The 17,522-nt window shown below is 36.1% G+C and overlaps 1 protein-coding gene across 5 annotated transcripts in view; it reads right to left on the reverse strand.

Annotated features, from left to right (window-relative positions):
* The window catches only part of fynb (FYN proto-oncogene, Src family tyrosine kinase b), a 241,711-nt gene that overhangs the window by 28,224 nt on the left and 195,965 nt on the right, over positions 1–17,522 (reverse strand). For 4 of the 5 annotated variants that reach the window (XM_039747947.1, XM_039747943.1, XM_039747942.1 and 1 more), the window contains 6 exons: positions 10,120–10,216; positions 6,635–6,733; positions 5,368–5,471; positions 4,497–4,646; positions 2,392–2,556; positions 212–391 (listed from right to left, as the gene is read on the reverse strand). In XM_039747947.1, coding sequence (XP_039603881.1) covers positions 212–391; positions 2,392–2,556; positions 4,497–4,646; positions 5,368–5,471; positions 6,635–6,733; positions 10,120–10,216 — 795 coding nt within the window. Of the gene's footprint in view, positions 1–211; positions 392–1,963; positions 2,120–2,391; positions 2,557–4,496; positions 4,647–5,367; positions 5,472–6,634; positions 6,734–10,119; positions 10,217–17,522 lie in introns of all 5 variants that reach the window. The other variant, XM_039747944.1, reaches the window with a different exon arrangement.

A 17,522-nucleotide genomic window follows, 5' to 3' on the forward strand; every position in this document is an offset into this window, starting at 1 on the left:
CCAATAGCCATTACTGGGTGGCAGAATTTCCTGTGGTAGTTGCATATGAAATAAGCATACACAATTCATAATATGTAAAAGCCTGCAGATTATCTGTCAGCATATAAAGCAACATAGGAAGAGATGCATGATATAACCTAAGAAAGTAATCAGACTCTTACAATATTTTTTTAGAAGTGAATTTTGTGCAAAACACATGCAGTGTACCAACCTTTGCTCATGTATTCTGTAACGATGTATATAGGTTCTTCGGACACAACGGCATAGAGTTGCACCAGTTTGTCATGCCGCAGCTTCTTCATAATCTGAGCTTCTTCGAGGAATGATTCTGGGGACATCGTGCCTGGCTTCAGAGTTTTTACTGCCACCTTTGTAGTACCATTCCATGTACCTATTATCATCATCACCATCAAACAGACAACAACAGAGCATTAGTAACTGTAGTGTACAATAGTTTCTGAAGTTAATACAAATCTGAAAACAATAGCAGATATTGATTTATGAAACATTAATACTTCGGCAATGTTATTTATTCCAAAAATATTATTTTTTAATATTTAAATTTACAGTTTTATTTATTAATGAATTCACTTCTGTTTAACTTTTGTTATACATTTATCAATTCTATTTTTATATTTTACTTTTTTAATCAAAATCTACTTTTTTTTTTCAGGAATCAACAGGTTTCATAATTTTCTAACAAGCTGATGAATCCAGGACAGAATCTCTATTTAAAGTGCAGCTAATATTAAAATGTTTAAATAAATCAATCAAAAAAAGACATGGTAATATTTTGGCTATAATGTCCTCATTTAGTATGAATGGAAAATCTGTTCATTGATCCATTTCCTAAACCTGTTTCTTACATGACAGGCCCAATTCTGGCAGCATTAAGTACCAGGCAGGAACCAAACTGGATGGGCCACAAGTTCATGACAGGACAGGATTATTTTCATACCGCAGCCACTCAAAATGAGGCAGTTCAGAGTTATCAATTAGCACAACATACACATCTAGGGGATATGGGAGTAAACCAGAGTCTCTGAAAAACACAGATGCTGGGAAAAACAGTGAAGTTTCACTCAGATAGTGTCTAACAACTGTGCTTCATTGAATGCTAAGAACAACACCTATTACTAACACATGTTAGGGCCTTGTGCAGATTATATTAATCTGATAATGTTTTTTAAAATTCACTGATGGTATTTTGTTACCCATTTTACTGGAGTTGGAGCTGGTATACTCTTATTGGTGGGAAAAACTGGTTAGAACATGGTGGAAAAAAGGCCAAAAACTAACAAAGAATACGATTACTTTAGGATCAGATGATAAATGCACAGAAATGACATAAGATACTCCAATAGTAAATATTTATTTAGGTTTGATCCAGATCAATTAGCGTTGTAGTGCAATTATGACCACTACATCACTATACCTATTGCTGAATTGTAAGAATAACTTCAAATTATGTACAGTACCTTTTGATTATTAATTGATTAGTAATTACTTACTTTGTTTATTGAGCCATACCTTTGTTACACTGAGCTAATTGTTTACTGCTTTCTTAATACAACAGAACAATAAAAGCATGTGTAAAGTTTCTGGTGCTTTAGAATGTATATTTATGATTTATTACTAACTCCACCTTTAATGTTCTCATTACAGGTGAAATTTAGTAAGTTAAACATCAATTTTTGTTATAAGATAAACTATCAGCCTTGAAGTGTTAGCTCCCTATTTTGAGTGATATATTCTGCTATCATTTTTTTATTTTTTATTTCTTCTTGTACATGTGTGAGAAAGCCTGGGAGTGTTCTTCATACAGGTCCACAGACTAAATAGCAACAGCAGCATACAGTAAAGCAAAGATTTACTGCAAATGCGCTTTCACTCATTTACTATGAAAATTTTAAGTAGAAATATCTTATTTAATATAAGTTTTTAAAATCCTACAATGCCTTACCATACCAAACTTCAGCAAAGCATCCCATCCCAAGCTTCTTTTCCAAATTGAGAGAATCTCTGGTGATCTCCCACTGATCTTTAGACAGTCCGAGAGTATGTGGTGTATAATTTTTACACACGTTGGTTAAATTAAAGCACAAACCATCTGCTTTTTCTATAAAGAATGAATGTAAGGCAAACTTATTATCAATAAAAAAAAAACAGGAGAAGAAGGAAGGTGAGGTAGATTCAAGGCTATGAAAAAAAACAAAAAACAAATCCAGAATCTCTTTTACTACTTTTGGACACTTTGATACATACATATGGTACCAAAACATCTTTTTTTAATTTTTGGAAAGAGAATTGCTGCTCAAATTCAAAGAACACAACCAAGGCTGCACCTTCCATCTTGAACCTGATTTGTTAGAAGGTAATGATTGTTCATACCCATCCAAACTTCCCCAAACTGCCCGTTGCCAAGCCTCTTGATCAACTGCAGGGACTCCCGTGGAATCTCCCATACGTCTTTGGTTTTGACAGACAGGTCAGCCAACCTTGGCATCCCTTTATGGCAGGGGACCACTAAGCGACAACACAGACCAGCAGCTCGCTCTGATAGGTAGATAGAAGCACATTCAAGCAAACAGAGACTTAGAAAGACAAAGCAAGAAAGTGCAGAATAGCACAGTAAAATCATGAAAAAAGCAATTATTTTATAATGAGCTTGAATTAAAAAAAAAAAAAAAGGCAAAAATGGTTATCTTCACAGTACAGGGTGGTCCAGATCTAATTATGCAGATCCAGATCATCTGGATGACTTTGATTTATGCGGGGACGATTCCAGTTTGGTGCAAAGACGATTCTTCATGTCGTCAGTTCACACACTTCTCGATGGTCCGGGATTTTTCGGTTGTTCTTCTATGTAATAAACTTAAGTTATAGCGTAATGAAAATTGCAGAATTAGATCTGGACCACCCTATAATGTGCTTACTGTGATGCTTCACATGGCAATAAACTGTGTAAATTTTGAAACGTAAAAAAACCTAGCATAGTCCTATACTACTTTATATTTTTTTTTACAAACAACCTAATATTTACATTACCCATAGTAGTTTTAAGGGTATAATGTCAAAATGTGTACTATAGTATTGCTCTGTCTCTCTGTCAACAAATGTGGATTCTTACTAATGTCTTTAATTACAATGCAATTAAAAACTATTCAGTGATGGTGGTGAAACCTGTTAACACTAAAGGAGAATACAATTCGTTGTTGTGGTCCATGCTGACTTTTGTGCATGCCTGACCTCATTTTCATCATTCAAATTTGGAAAAAGAAAGATTGAATATAGGAACTGATATTTGACAATAAACAAATATGATGCCTACTATCCTACATCTGTGGAAGTTAAAGAAAAACATAAGCTGTCAAGACTTTAGATTATTTAGATTAATAATATAAAAAAATGTATCCTTATATTACAGACTTCAATATTTAACTTTCACTACACAGTAAACTTGTGTCTGAATGCTTTTAATTATAAGTCACTTTTAGCCACATTCATTACATTAAGCAAGAAATAACACAAAAAAGCAGCACCTAGCATCCTTATAATATACATTATGGTACTGATTTCATAGTTTTGTGCAAGCTTTAGCTATGAAACATGTTAAAATGTAGCACTTTAAAATGAATGTTTAACTGTAGTGAATTTGTGAACCACATATGCATATTGTACATTTTAAAATCAGTAGAATTTCTGGGTGCTACATTTTAAGGAGCATTTATACATTTTTAAGATCTGGAAGAGCACACTGAAAGCAGCATAACATCCTTATAACTAATTATTCAATCCAGAACGAGTGTAGCCCGATACAGTGAAACTATATTAATACCAACCATACTATTAATACAAATTATATTATTAATGCAAAAACAATGCATGATACAGTATTTTCAAAACATTACAATCAACCAGAGAAAAGATTAGCTACTGTCATTAGGGTTTCTTTCAAAAGATAATCAAAATTTTAAATTTATAAAACAGAAGTGTATTTTAAATATTTTAAATTAATGTGACATTTATTTATATTACAAAATACAAGGCATTCTTCTCATACATTGTCAAGAAAATATAATTTATAAGGCCTGTACATTTCGGATGATATACAGAGAGTTCTGAACATTTTACAGCATATTAAAAATACTACATGACTGAACAAGATAATGTATTTTATATTGCATTTTCATATTTAGTTATTTCAGAACATGGAGTTATCTGTATATAAAACTTTTGTACAAAAATGAAAGCTATTATAGACTTACAGTACTTTCAGTGACACAGCTAGCCTAACATTGCAAGGTTGTGTGTGTTTTTTAATTTCAGACGTATTTTTGTTGTTGAAGTGATTAATACTAAAATATTAGAATCTGATAAAAAAAATCTACACTGATGCAAGCCTGCTTGCATGTGATACCAATTAAACAAAATCATTTTAAAGCAAGACACAACTTTTCTAAAAAGGGCAACTACTGGAAGAAGCTCCTTCTTACCTGAATAATGCTGAACCAGTTGTTGGAGTGTATCAAACTGGGCACGGGTTGTTATGTAATACCCACCACTATCTAACTTTCGGATTTTATAATGTTTAACATGATCACCTTTGATGTCATCCCAGTCACGTATTGATAGGGAAAATGCACCTGTTGAGAAAGATTACACACAATCTAGTAACCAATAACATAACCAATAGTTTTAATTGATAGCGTACACTTGCCAAATTCCATTCATCTCTCTATCCATTTTCTGAACATGACCAGACAGTTAGATGCTTTATTAATCCCAAGGGGAAATTCAAATTATCTAAAGCGGGGTCACAGGGGAGCTGAATTCACGTAACAATATCTACTTTCATTTTATCAGCAATGTGAATGTGTGCAAAATATTCTTTTTTCCTGCCACAGTTCAGCATAGAGATAGTACATAGCTCTTCTTCACTGCCATCAGGGGCTTGCAGAGCTCAAGGATACTGACAAGGATCATCAAATTAAAGTAAAGAATTATGTAATTGTACAAGGACTGCATACAAGGCTGAAAGATAACTTAAAGCACTCTAACAGGGTTTAGGTATGGGAATAATGTAGTTCAGGGTCAAGATCAATGCTGTTTTTTTTAAAGAAACTAATTAATGAAATTAGGTATTTTACCATGTTTTATATATATTCACAATTCTTATTTTTCAAGACATGAAACTGTGTTTACTGACAACTACAAAAACGTCTGCAATAAACAAAAATGATTCTAAAAATGCTGATGTTCCTGGCCCACAAATATATGTTTCTGTGAAATAACTGCTTTAATTAGAATACATTCTAGAGAGACGCAGTATCTGCAACTACTGTAGGATGATGTTTAATTTATTACCTTTGGTGGTTTCACTTTCTCGGATGAGAAAGGTACCTCTAAGGTTCCCATTAGACAGTAACTGTCTTTCTGCATCCTTTCTTCCCAGTTTTCCGAAATACCACCTGAATTCAAGTTATACACAACAGTGAATATTTTGTAATATATCTATTCATCATACTGAAACCAACATTCCTCATTTGTTGTAAATACATGAAGCACAAAACAATGATTTATAATACAATTTTTAAACTATTTTTTTTTTATAATTCTTTCAGTTCAATTTTAATAAAAATCTTAATCTGTCCTTGCACCAGAGTGCCTGAAGAAATGTACAAAGAATGACCATTTTGCAAATGTTGGATTGCTTTCAACATTGGTTGAGGTGTTACAATCAGTGCCATTTGTAGATTTTCATTTTTATTAAATAGATATTAATACATTTATTAATCGTTGCAACCCAAGGAATATTCAGCACAGAAAAAATTATCAGTGATAATCATTTAGAAATAAATTTATATTTTTAGCCCTTTCCATAGAATTATTACGGAAGTTGAAGTATGAATGCTGAATTTATACCTACAAAAACATCCAATTTAAAACACATTCATTGAAAATACCTAACGATTAAATCTTGAAGAGAAAAAACATGACCCATTTAGCAGAAAAACTTTTTGTCATTTGAAAAGTAAATTTTTTAAGGCAAAAAGAATACTACTATATGTGGTAGATTTATTCTATCTTACTTATGATCCATTTACATTTTGCAGATATTTCTTTTAGACTCATCACTCTGTAAAATGTTTAATCCACTACTAAGGTGAAGCACCACCTAACCTTGTTCATGGTTGCGGCTTCATGCCACTTTCGCATAAATATGCTGTATTAGTGTATGCTCCCATCCTTGTGACAGCATGTGAACTTAATGGTAATAAACGCATCTTGGGGCAGCAGACAAAAACATACTTTAATAAACGTGATCTGTAAATCTACTGCTTTATATTACAAATTACTTTTACCTCCAATTCACAGAGGCAACAAATTCCAACAGTGTATTATAGAAAATACATGAAGGATTTCAACCATTTGATAACTCGAGGAAACTGTTAACTAGCAAAAAAATGAAAACAGAGAAGAAATAAAAGAAAAGGTTATCTCCTTATTCTGAGTTCACGATAATTAAAAAAAAAAAAACAAAACTTTGTGTTGAATAACACGCACAAATTGCTATGTATGTGGATATTTTATGACTTGTAAGGAGCAAGAGGCATAGTAAATCAAATCTTACTCTTCAGCCTGGATAGAGTCCACTGGAGCAACATAATTGCTGGGAATATATCCGGTTCCACCTGTGTTCAGAGATCGAGCCTCCCACCAGTCACCTTCACTAGGAAGAGAAGTGGGAATTTTAAAAACCAAATAATATGCATGCATACATTTCCAAACTACTAGCTGTTTAAAAATATAAACAAATTCCTTTAAATTTTTCAGAGGAAGTGTATTCACTTTTTCCGACATAAATGAATCTAAATATGAGCATTAAGGTTTGCAATATTCATTTTGAAAGTTTCTGTATAGTTAGCACTAAAAAAAGAACAAGAAAAACTGTAGGCATTAATTAATTGCTAAACTCCAAAAAATTCTTTCCATTCTAAATATATCTGTGATACGGCTCTGAGTGAAAAACCCAGAATGATTATTGCTCCTTTAAAGTGAAATAGAAACCTTGCATATCATTAGACTGGAATATTTTTATTGAGATTGGAAAGTCACACACACAAACTCTCAGCTGGAAACTGGCCTACTTCCTTTAAATGGCTATGTATACTCGTACTGCATGATGCTGTCAATTACTGTAAATTTGTTTATACAAAAAGGGTTCAAAAAGTATAGTATAGATAAAATGAGTGGCTCACTTAAAAGTTGTCTAGAACTTGGGGAGCCTGTCATAGTATTTAAAATGTTTGCATATAACCAGTAAAAAGAAAAAAACAACAATGAACTAAACCATTGCTTGTTGAAAAATAAAATTAAAACATGAGAACGTGCTCTGAAAAAAGAAAAGACTAGGCCTATTTAATTTTCATGATTCCTGAACCACCCACTGACAGGTGATGTTAGAATCGTCCTGTCACCACATTCAAACATTAGGAGAATACACCCTTGGAGCAGTCAGTGAAGTATAGGCATACATAATAAAGTGGCAATTCTTTTGAAACTTTAAAATTCACAAACACAATGCCCAAATAGCTATTTTATTTGCTCCTGGATGTTATTGGCACACCATAGTCTTTGCTAATCCATTACATTTATTCTATGAGTTAAAATTGCTTCTAAATTTAATGAGAACAAAAACACCTGAATTATTTTCTTTCATTAAAGTACAATGCAAAAAAAGGCATCCCTGAAGTGTGTAGGGTCTCCCATTATAAGAGAATGGTCAATCAGTAGAGCTCTAGTGAAGACTGTGTGTAAAACCAGAAATTTCATAAATGTGGGGTAAGGAATAAATTAGTGGTCTTGAAACAGCTGGGTGACACCACCCTATCATGAAGGAGAGGTTCTAGTTCCTGTGACAGTGGGAGCTATGTTATCTGGAGCAGAATCGGACTTATTGGCTCATAAATGTTCTTGGTACTAAAGAACCTTAGGCCAAAGATCTATGATCGATTTCATAATCGCTTCATCAGATTTGTGGCCATATTTTCTGGACACTTGGGTGAGGTGAGTGACAGAGCTGTCAACTGATCACCACCTGGTGGTGAGTTGGGTCAGATGGTGGGGAAGGAGCCTTGACAGACCTGGAAAACCTAAGTGACTAGTGCGGGTGGACTAGGAACGTCTGGGGAAGGCCCATGTCCAAAAGATGTTCAACACCAATCTCTAAAAGAGCTTTCCTGCATTCTGGGAGTGGCTGGGGACAGAGAGTCCGAATGGGCCTTGTTCAAAGCCTCCATTCTGGAAATGGCTGCAAAGTGCTGTGGCCTGAAAGCCATCGGTGCCTCTTGAGGTAGCAACACTAGGACCCTAGGACTAGAGGTTAGGGATGCAATCAGGCTGAAAAAGGAGGTCTTCCATGTATGGTTAGTATGGGAGACTACCGAAGCAGCAGAGAGGTACAGACAGGCCAAAAGGGTTGTGGATGTGTCTTTCAGGAAAGCAAAACACCTGGGTGTGGGAGGAGTTCTGAGAGACCATGGAAATTGAGTATTGATTGGGCTCAAAGAGGTTCTGGAAAACCATCAGGCAAGTCAGAAAGGGAAGACAGGGATTCACCCTTGCTATTCTCAGCAAGGGTGGGGAAGTGCTGACGCAGACTGAAGATGTTGTCTGGTGGGGCAAGGGCATACTTTGAGGAGTTCCTGAACCTAATGGACACACCCTCTGTGGAGGAGATGGAGCCAGAAGCTGATGGGGGATCAATGCCTATTTTACTGAGACATGCCACAGAGGTAGTTAAGCAACTCTGCAGTGCAAGGCCCTGGGGGTGGATGAGATCCATGCAAAAACGCTAAAGGCTCTGGACATTTTTGGGCTGTCATGGATGACGCACCTTTTCAATGTTGGGAGCTGTGCCTCTGGTGTGGCAGACCAGGATGGTGGTGGTCTACATTTTTAAAAAGGGAGAAGGACGGTGGGGAAAAAAGACATATGGGCCTCAGTGCTAAGACTGTTGCCCCATGACCCAGCTTCTGGTAAGTGGTAGTAAATAAATGAATGAATAAATGATGAATGAAACAGGAACAAATGTCCTGAGCTTGAAAGAACATTGATGTACAAACAATGTAAAAAATGCAATATGTCTTCAATTTTCTGCTTTAATGATGAACAATCCTCATGTAGTGTTTTATATTATCAATTTCATCAATAAACCCTAAACTCTAATCTGATAAAAAAAGACAAAAAAATCACATCATCTAAAAAAAAAAATGGCGTCCATTTCCAAAAAAGAAAATACAGAATTTATATAAATTAAATAATCTAATCATCATCATGTGGGGTTTATGTTACTGTCAGAGAGCAAATACAATCTGGAACTAGTGCTTTGTGAAAGGCTGGCTTTCAGCCTCTACATCAATGAGGTCACAAACTAAATCCTACCTGTTTAACAAAGAAACTATGAAACAGATGGTCAGCTCATCAATTATCCCAACAGTGATATGTGAAAACTCAGTGCATACAACATTTGATATTTAAGAACCATGAAATGTGTTATGCTATGGACATTCAGGTTTCATTTTTCAACAAGAGATAATACTTGTATGTAAAAAAAAAAATCATCAGTATAACTCAAAAAAGAAAGGTCATCTCTGGAAAATGGCACAGGATAGTTGCTGTTAGTTAATACATATAGGCAGAAAAAGAGGATAACAGAATTATTTTGATGGATGACAGATGAAGAAAACATGAACATGTCATAAATAAATAGACAAACACATAAATAATGCTACTTGTGATGTGCACTGCATCCAAAGGACTTTGTATAACTCAGCATTAGTTACATGTTACTAATGCTTACATTTATTAAACATTAAGCATTCTGCTCTGAGTCAGTAAATATTAGGATATACAGTACATTTATGACCTTACAGATCCTTGCCCAAATTCTTGAACCACAAGGCTAGTTAAGCTGCAAACAGTCGGCTTTAAAAAGGGTACTGACTTGTATACATACTTTGCTGAAAACAAAACCAATAAAATAGAAAACATAAAAAGGATCAGAAAATTAGTCGTTGATATAATTTGCAGTGAAAAAGTTGCTAACATACTTACGTGCTATTTAGTATTTGAAATTTCTCCCCTTTCCTAAAGCTAAGGTCATCTTCTGTTCTGGCATCATAGTCATAAAGTGCTACAAACAGAGTTACCCCTGGAAGTAAACAATGAGATGATTTATGTTGTAACTATTGTACCATAATGATGTAATGAGACTGCATGTTCTATAAAAGCATAATAATTTCATAAATATTTGAACTGTAAATTACAAAAAAGTATAACTTACTCGGGACTTTTACTTTATTAAAACAAAATAACTAAGGATAATGACTGAGGCCTTTCTTACAGCATAAAAATGATGGAGCAGCTGGCTGCACATATCAATCACCAGTTGCTACTGGTGAAACTGAAAACAAATCAGCAGTTGTCTTAAAAAGAAGATCACTATTTCCTATGTAGGACTTGATTTCCTTGGATTGTACTAGCAGTTGTTCAATCTTCAGAGACACCTTGTCCAAACCACCACTAGTGTTGTTGCAGCTTTTTATTTATCACGTCAGACACAGAATATATAGTTAAGTGTGGCAGCTTTTTCAGTAGTAATTTTTGTAAAGTTAGCTGCAACATTAAAGCAATATTTTATTTATATAGTCCCTTACCCATGCTAATGCAGTATATACTGTATGCCTAATCTAAATTCTACTGCAAAAATTATATTTCTAGTACAGTATACGGCAAGAACTCCAGCGAGTATTTTACATGGTTAGCCAAACTATATTAGATATGCAATATGGTATACACAAATTCAAAAAAGTTATTTTTGCTTGCACAGAAATTAAATGTGTGTTTTAATTGGTTACTTGTGCAGTATTCAGTTTTCCAACAAAGACAAAATCATAATGTGAACATACAGTATATACAAGTTAAGTATAAACTGGATTGACAGTTTTTTTAGATACACCTATCTAGTAGTACAGTACGTTGTACTTCTTTTGGTCTTTAGGGCAGCATCAGTTTGTCAGAAAATGAATTCTACATAATACTGGATGTGCTGTTCAGGAATTGAATACAATGAATAAATGACTGTGTTATGTGAGGGCTATGCAGGCCACTGAAGTGATGCAAACTTGCTGTCATGTTTCAAGAATCATTCTGTGACAATACCTTGTGTCTTGTGGCATGGTGTATTATCATGGTGTTCAATAAGTGTGGATAAGCTAGCCATGAGAGGACAGATTTGGTCAGTAACAATATTCATATGCTTTCCATTCAGACATTTTTTTCAGTGGGTATAAGGTACCTCAACATGTGCCAGGCAAATTATTCCCTATATCATTGCACTGCCACCACAATCTACGTCAGGGGTGGGCAATGTTGGTCCTGGAGAGCCGCTGTGGCTGCAGGTTTTTTTTCTAACCCAGTTTCTTAATGAGAAGACAATTATTGCTGATGAAGCACTTATTGCTCAAGTGACATTTTGATGCTTCATTTTAGTGGTCTCGCATGTTAAGGTTCCCCACCCTTAATTGCTTATTTCTTACACAGCTGCATTCACTGTTTTATTGACTCCTTATTAACAATAAGATGTAGATGACAAAGCAGCCAATAGTTCTCCATCTAGCTTGTTTCCATTTATATCTGTGTGTGTTCATCATACACTGTTTGATTTAATAAAACACTTAATAGAAAATGTGAAAAATTATCCTTTTTAGGCTTCAAATCATTTGGGTGATAACCTACAATATAAGACCATACATTGCAGAGCAACAAGCCATAAAATTAATTAAGGTCTGAGATTGACAAAGATTGGTTTCTGAGAGTGTGTAAGATGGCACCGACTGGTGTGGCTGGCCGTCTGTTCGTCTCTATAGTCTATGTTTTAACTTTGTTTTTATGTTTTAATTTATCCCAACGGTCACTGTCCTATGATCGTGAGTCTTTACTAAACATATTTTCTGGCTTGCTTTCCTCTCAATTTTCATCACCTGATTAGATTTTTTGTGAACCTCCACCATTGTTTTATTCATTTCCTGACTTCTTCACCTGGACGTCGGTGTTCACCTGTATCAGTGAGTTGAATGCCCATTGGAGACGCAAACGCAACTGCCGCCGTCGTGGGAAAAGAGCCGAAATTGCTGTTAAACAACGCCGACTCAAGTCCCAGGGCTTTGATTCCCAATGCCTGCGAGTCATCTATGATCCATCTTCTCCTGCTCAGGACTCCATCACTGGTTCATGGGCGCTGGACACCGGATTTAATTTCTCCATTTCAAGGTGGCATCACTTTTCCTCGGTCAGCAATCGAGTAGTAAACACTGCTAATCTCTGCAAGCTCACCCGTGCTCATCCTGCAACAAGCTCTTCTACTTCTATCAAGGCTGCTCTTCTGAACGTGAGATCAGTGCCTAATAAAACTTTTATTCTGCAAGACTTTATTAACTCAAATAATCTGGATTTCTTCTTCATCACTGAGACTTGGATTTTAAATGGTGACTCTTCATGTTTTACTGACTTCATTTATTCATTGTTAAAGTCTCCTCGTCTGACTCGTTATGTGGGTGGGGGGGCCGTGGTTTATAGACTTCCTGTAATTAATGATATTTTCATTTCTGAATTCTCTGATCTCCTGGCTGATATCACCCTCTCCCATGACAAAGTATTTATTGTTGGTGATTTCAACATTCATGTTTGTTGTCAATCGAAATCTTTGGTCAGAGTATATATATATATATATATATATATATATATATATATATATATATATAAATAAAACGAATGATAGCGATTTTAAAATTCTTGTTATAATTAATGTAAATCAGAGAAAAGGTGACAAGATGGTAGAAAGTCAATTCCAGTGATGAGTTTGTTATCCAGGTTGCTTGTGTGAACAAGAATTTTTTTTCTCTTCTTTCAACATACCTTGAAAAAGCATGTTAAGTTAATCAACAACTCTGTTGGACTAGGTACGAGAGAAATGTTGCTAAATTTAAAAGTGTAGCGTGAAGGCCCGATAACCCATCTAGGGCCAGATTTTGGACTGCACTTAATACTGCTGAAATATACACCTGCTTTCAGTGGCTCTGAATTTCAGGGGGGAAAAATTGGGTTAAAAAATTTATTTTTAGATAAATCGGTGATCAAAATTTTTGAATTTAAAAATTCAGACATGCAGTAAATGGCACTGATTTTTACACATTTCATCTGCGTAACACCATACAGTAGTTATGTGTTCAGTACAACAAAATGCAGGTCAGTACATTGGCAGACCTGGTGAAATGTGCACATTTTTCTGAATCCCTACACAATGTCCACATGCAGCACTGTTATTTGTGAATTCACTTGTTTAATGTTGTTTATATGTTATGAAGGACAGGCTATTCAAATGTCTCCATGGATTACATTTGAACATAATGAAAACCTATTATAAACAAGCTTCCAATCAATTCTCACTGTGCTTCATGTGTTGCGCTGGCAGGTATACTATATATCAGAACTGCATTTACAGTCATATGAAAAAGTTAGGGAACCCCTCTAATTCTTTGGATTTTTGTTTATCATTGGCTGAGCTTTCAAAGTAGCAACTTCTTTTTAATATATGACATGTCTTATGGAAACAGTAGTATTTCAGCAGTGACATTGTTTATTGGATTAACAGAAAATATGCAATATGCATCATAACAAAATTGAACAGGTGCATACATTTGGGCACCCCAACAGAGATATTACCCTTGACTTTAACAAGGGCCCCAAGTCCCTGAACTAGCCACACAGCCCCACAGAATGAGTTGTTTTTCCAGGTGTTTTTCTTGGAATGCTGTGTTCTTCTGCCATGCAAAGCGCTTTTTGATATAACCAAATAACTCAATTGTTGTCTCATCAGACCAAGCACTTTGTTCCAAAATTAATCTGGCTTGTCTAAATGAGTATTTGCATACAACAAGCAACTCTGTTTGTGGCGTGAGTGCAGAAAGGGCTTCTTTCTCATCAACCTGCCATACAGATGTTCTTTGCACTGAATTGTAGAACGATGTACAGATACACCATCTGCAGCAAGATGTTCTTGCAGGTCTTTGGAGATGATCTGTGGGTTGTCTGTAACCACTTTCACAATCTTGCGCATATGCCGCTCCTGTATTTTTCTTGGCCTGCCAGACCTAGGTTTAACAGCAACTGTGCCTGTGGCCTTCCATTTCCTGATTACATTCCTTCGAGTTGAAACTGACAGTTTAAACCTCAGAGATAGCTTTTTGTAGCCTTCCCCTAAACCATGAAACTGAACAGTCTTTGTTTTCAGATCTTTTGAGAGTTGCTTTGAGGATTTCATGCTGTCACTCTTTAGAGGAGAGTCAAAGGGAAGCACAACTTGCAACTGACCACCTTAAATACCTTTTCTCGTGATTGGACACACCTGTCTATGAAGTTCAAGGCTTCATGAGCTAATCCAACCAATTTGGTGTTGCAAGTAATCACTACTGAGCAGTTACATGCATTCAAATCAGCAAAATTACAAGGGTACCCAAATTTTTGCACAGCCAGTTTTTTACATTTGATTTAATTTCATACAACTAAATACTGCTTCAGTAAAAATCTTTTTTCAGAAAACACCCCAGTACTCATATATGTTCCTAAGAAATGAAAGATACAGTGAGGAACATAAGTATTTGAACACCCTGCGATTTTGCAAGTTCTCCCACTTAGAAATCATGGAGGGGTCTGAAATTCACATTGCTGGTGCATTCCCAGCAGAATGTAAAGAAAAAAAATTCAGGAAATCACATTGTATGATTTGTACAGAATTTATTTGTATTGCACTGCTGTACGTAAGTATTTGAACACCTTAGAAAATCAGTGTTAATATTTGGTACAGAAGCCTTTGTTTGAGGTCAAATAATTCCCGTAGTTCTTGACCAGGTTTGCACACACTGCATCAGGGATTTTGGCCCACTCCTCCACACAGATCTCCTCTAGATCTGTGAGGTTCTGGGGTTGGCGCTGAGCAACACGGAGTTTCAGCTCCCTCCAAAGATTTTCGATTGGATTTAGGTCTGGAGACTGGCTAGGCCACTCCAGAACCTTGATATGCATCTTACGGAGCCACTCCTTGGTTATCCTGGCTGTGTGCTTCGGGTCATTGTCATGTTGGAAGACCCAGCCACGACCCATCTTCAGTGCTCTGACTGAGGGAAGGAGGTTGTTGCTCAAAATCTCACAATCCATGGCCCCATTCATCCTCTAATTAATACAGTGCAGTCATCCTGTGCCCTTCGCAGAAAAGCACCCCCAAAGCATGATGTTTCCATACCCATGCTTCACAGTAGGGATGGTGTTCTTGGGATGCAACTCCTCCTTTTTCCTCCGAACACGGCGAGTGAAGTTTAGACCAAAAAGTTCTATTTTGGTCTCATCTGACCACATGACATTCTCTGGATTCTCCCATGCCTCCTCTGGATCATCCAGATGGTCATTGGCAAACTTCAGATGGGCCTGGACATGTGAAGACTTGAGCAGGGGAACCTTCCGTGCAATGCGTGATTTGAAACCATAACGGCATAGTGTTCTACCGACAGTGACCTTTGAAACTGTGGTCCCAGCGCTCTTCATGTCATTGACCAGCTCCTCCCATGTAGTTCTGGGCTGATTCCTCACCTTTTTTATCATCTGTGATACCCCATGAGGTGAGATCTTGCATGGAGCCCCAGTCCGAGGGAGACTGACAGTCGTCTTTAGCCTCTTCCATTTTCTGACAGTTGATCTGTTTTCACCAAGCTGCTTGGCAATTGCCCCATAGCCCTTTCCAGCCTTGTGGAGGTCCACAATTTTGTCTCTGGTCTCTTTTGACAGCTCTATGATCTTGCCCATGGTAGTAGTTGGAGTCTGACTGACTGTGGGGTGGACAGGTGTCTTTAAAGAGCTCAGACAGGTACTACTAATTAAGATTACTAAGTGGAGTAGAGGTGGACTTCTTAAAGGCAGAGTAACAGGTCTTTGAGAGCCAGAATTCTTGCTGATTGCCAGGTGATCAAAAACTTATGTGCAGCAATGCAATACAAATATATTCTGTACAAATCATACAATGTGATTTCCTGAATTTTTTTTTTTTTACATTCTGTCTCTCACATTGGGAATGCACCTACAATGTGAATTTCAGACCCCTCCATGATTTCTAAGTGGGAGAACGCAAAATCGTAGGGTGTTCAAATACTTATGTTCCTCACTGTATATCACTGTTATTTTTTTGTTAAAAGTAGAGTCAATTATTATGCAGGCTGAGAGGGGTTCCCAAACCTTTTCATATAACCATTTCTCATTTTCAATCTCTTATACAGGTACTTTATAGAAATAACCAAATCGGGATTGTGAATGTGATCTATCCATATATGTTCTAACAAAGAAAAAACTGTATAAATTGCTTACACAACAGGCAGCTTTAAAAGATGTCAGACACCAAAAATGGTAATCTCAAAGTGTACACGGTTTAAAGGGGATCACATCTTACAAAGACATTATCCTTGCTTTCATATTCTGCCTACTCTTCCCATTTAATTAAGAAGGGTCAGCAACACACATACTGATGCATCTTGAGTATTCTGGGGGAGGGAGGGGGTCAGTGAGGAGTTCTTTTTACAGCTGTATGCTTTTAGCTGGGAAAGGATAATGTAGAAACCAAGACAAGGTCCAAAAAATAACTTACTTAGACTAAACTGGGTAGGCGGTTAATGTTCTAGTATAATTTTCTTAGACTGTGTTTGATGTCCAATAAATACAAATACACATCAGTTCATAGTTACATAACAGCTTCTGTAGATTGGTCCTGAATGATGCCAGAAGTCTGGGAAGGAGGGACCTAATGTCCTGTTAGCCACAAAAGCCAGTGGATTTCAGATCCCTCCCTGTTCAGAATTCAGTAATCTTAAAATTGATATGATAAACTGGTTGCCAGAGCCAGCTACAGTATGTACTCAGCTTTAAATGAATGTATGAACTGGAAAATTAATACCAAATTTATTATAGGTGTTGTTTTGACCATTATAATTTTCTAAGATGAATGGAAATGATTAAGGAAAAGATAATGTTATCTGCTTAGTTGATGGAGAACATGCAGACCTTTTAATTGCAAGGTTCTTCCACTGAACTGAACACATTCTTAGCTGAATGGTCAAACTGGCTGCTGCTGGGATACCCCAGATTTTATTCTTCTCCCCTTTTGCTTTTTTAGTATCCCACATACCTTAACTGGGGTATGGTATGGGAAATGAGTAAAGCATGGGGAATAAAATTACTTTTGTGTGATAACAAAAGTCATTTCAATGAAAACTAAAGACACAATGATGCTCCAGGCCCAGATTGTGCTACTTTTATATCATTTCATATTGTGTTAAAAAAATTCCTATCATATTTAAGGTTAGGCAATTGTTGAGCTATAGATATGTTAACACACCACAATCCTGGGAGAACTGGTT

The sequence above is a fragment of the Polypterus senegalus genome, chromosome 3 (genome assembly GCF_016835505.1).
Source record: "Polypterus senegalus isolate Bchr_013 chromosome 3, ASM1683550v1, whole genome shotgun sequence".
Lineage (NCBI taxonomy): Eukaryota > Metazoa > Chordata > Cladistia > Polypteriformes > Polypteridae > Polypterus > Polypterus senegalus.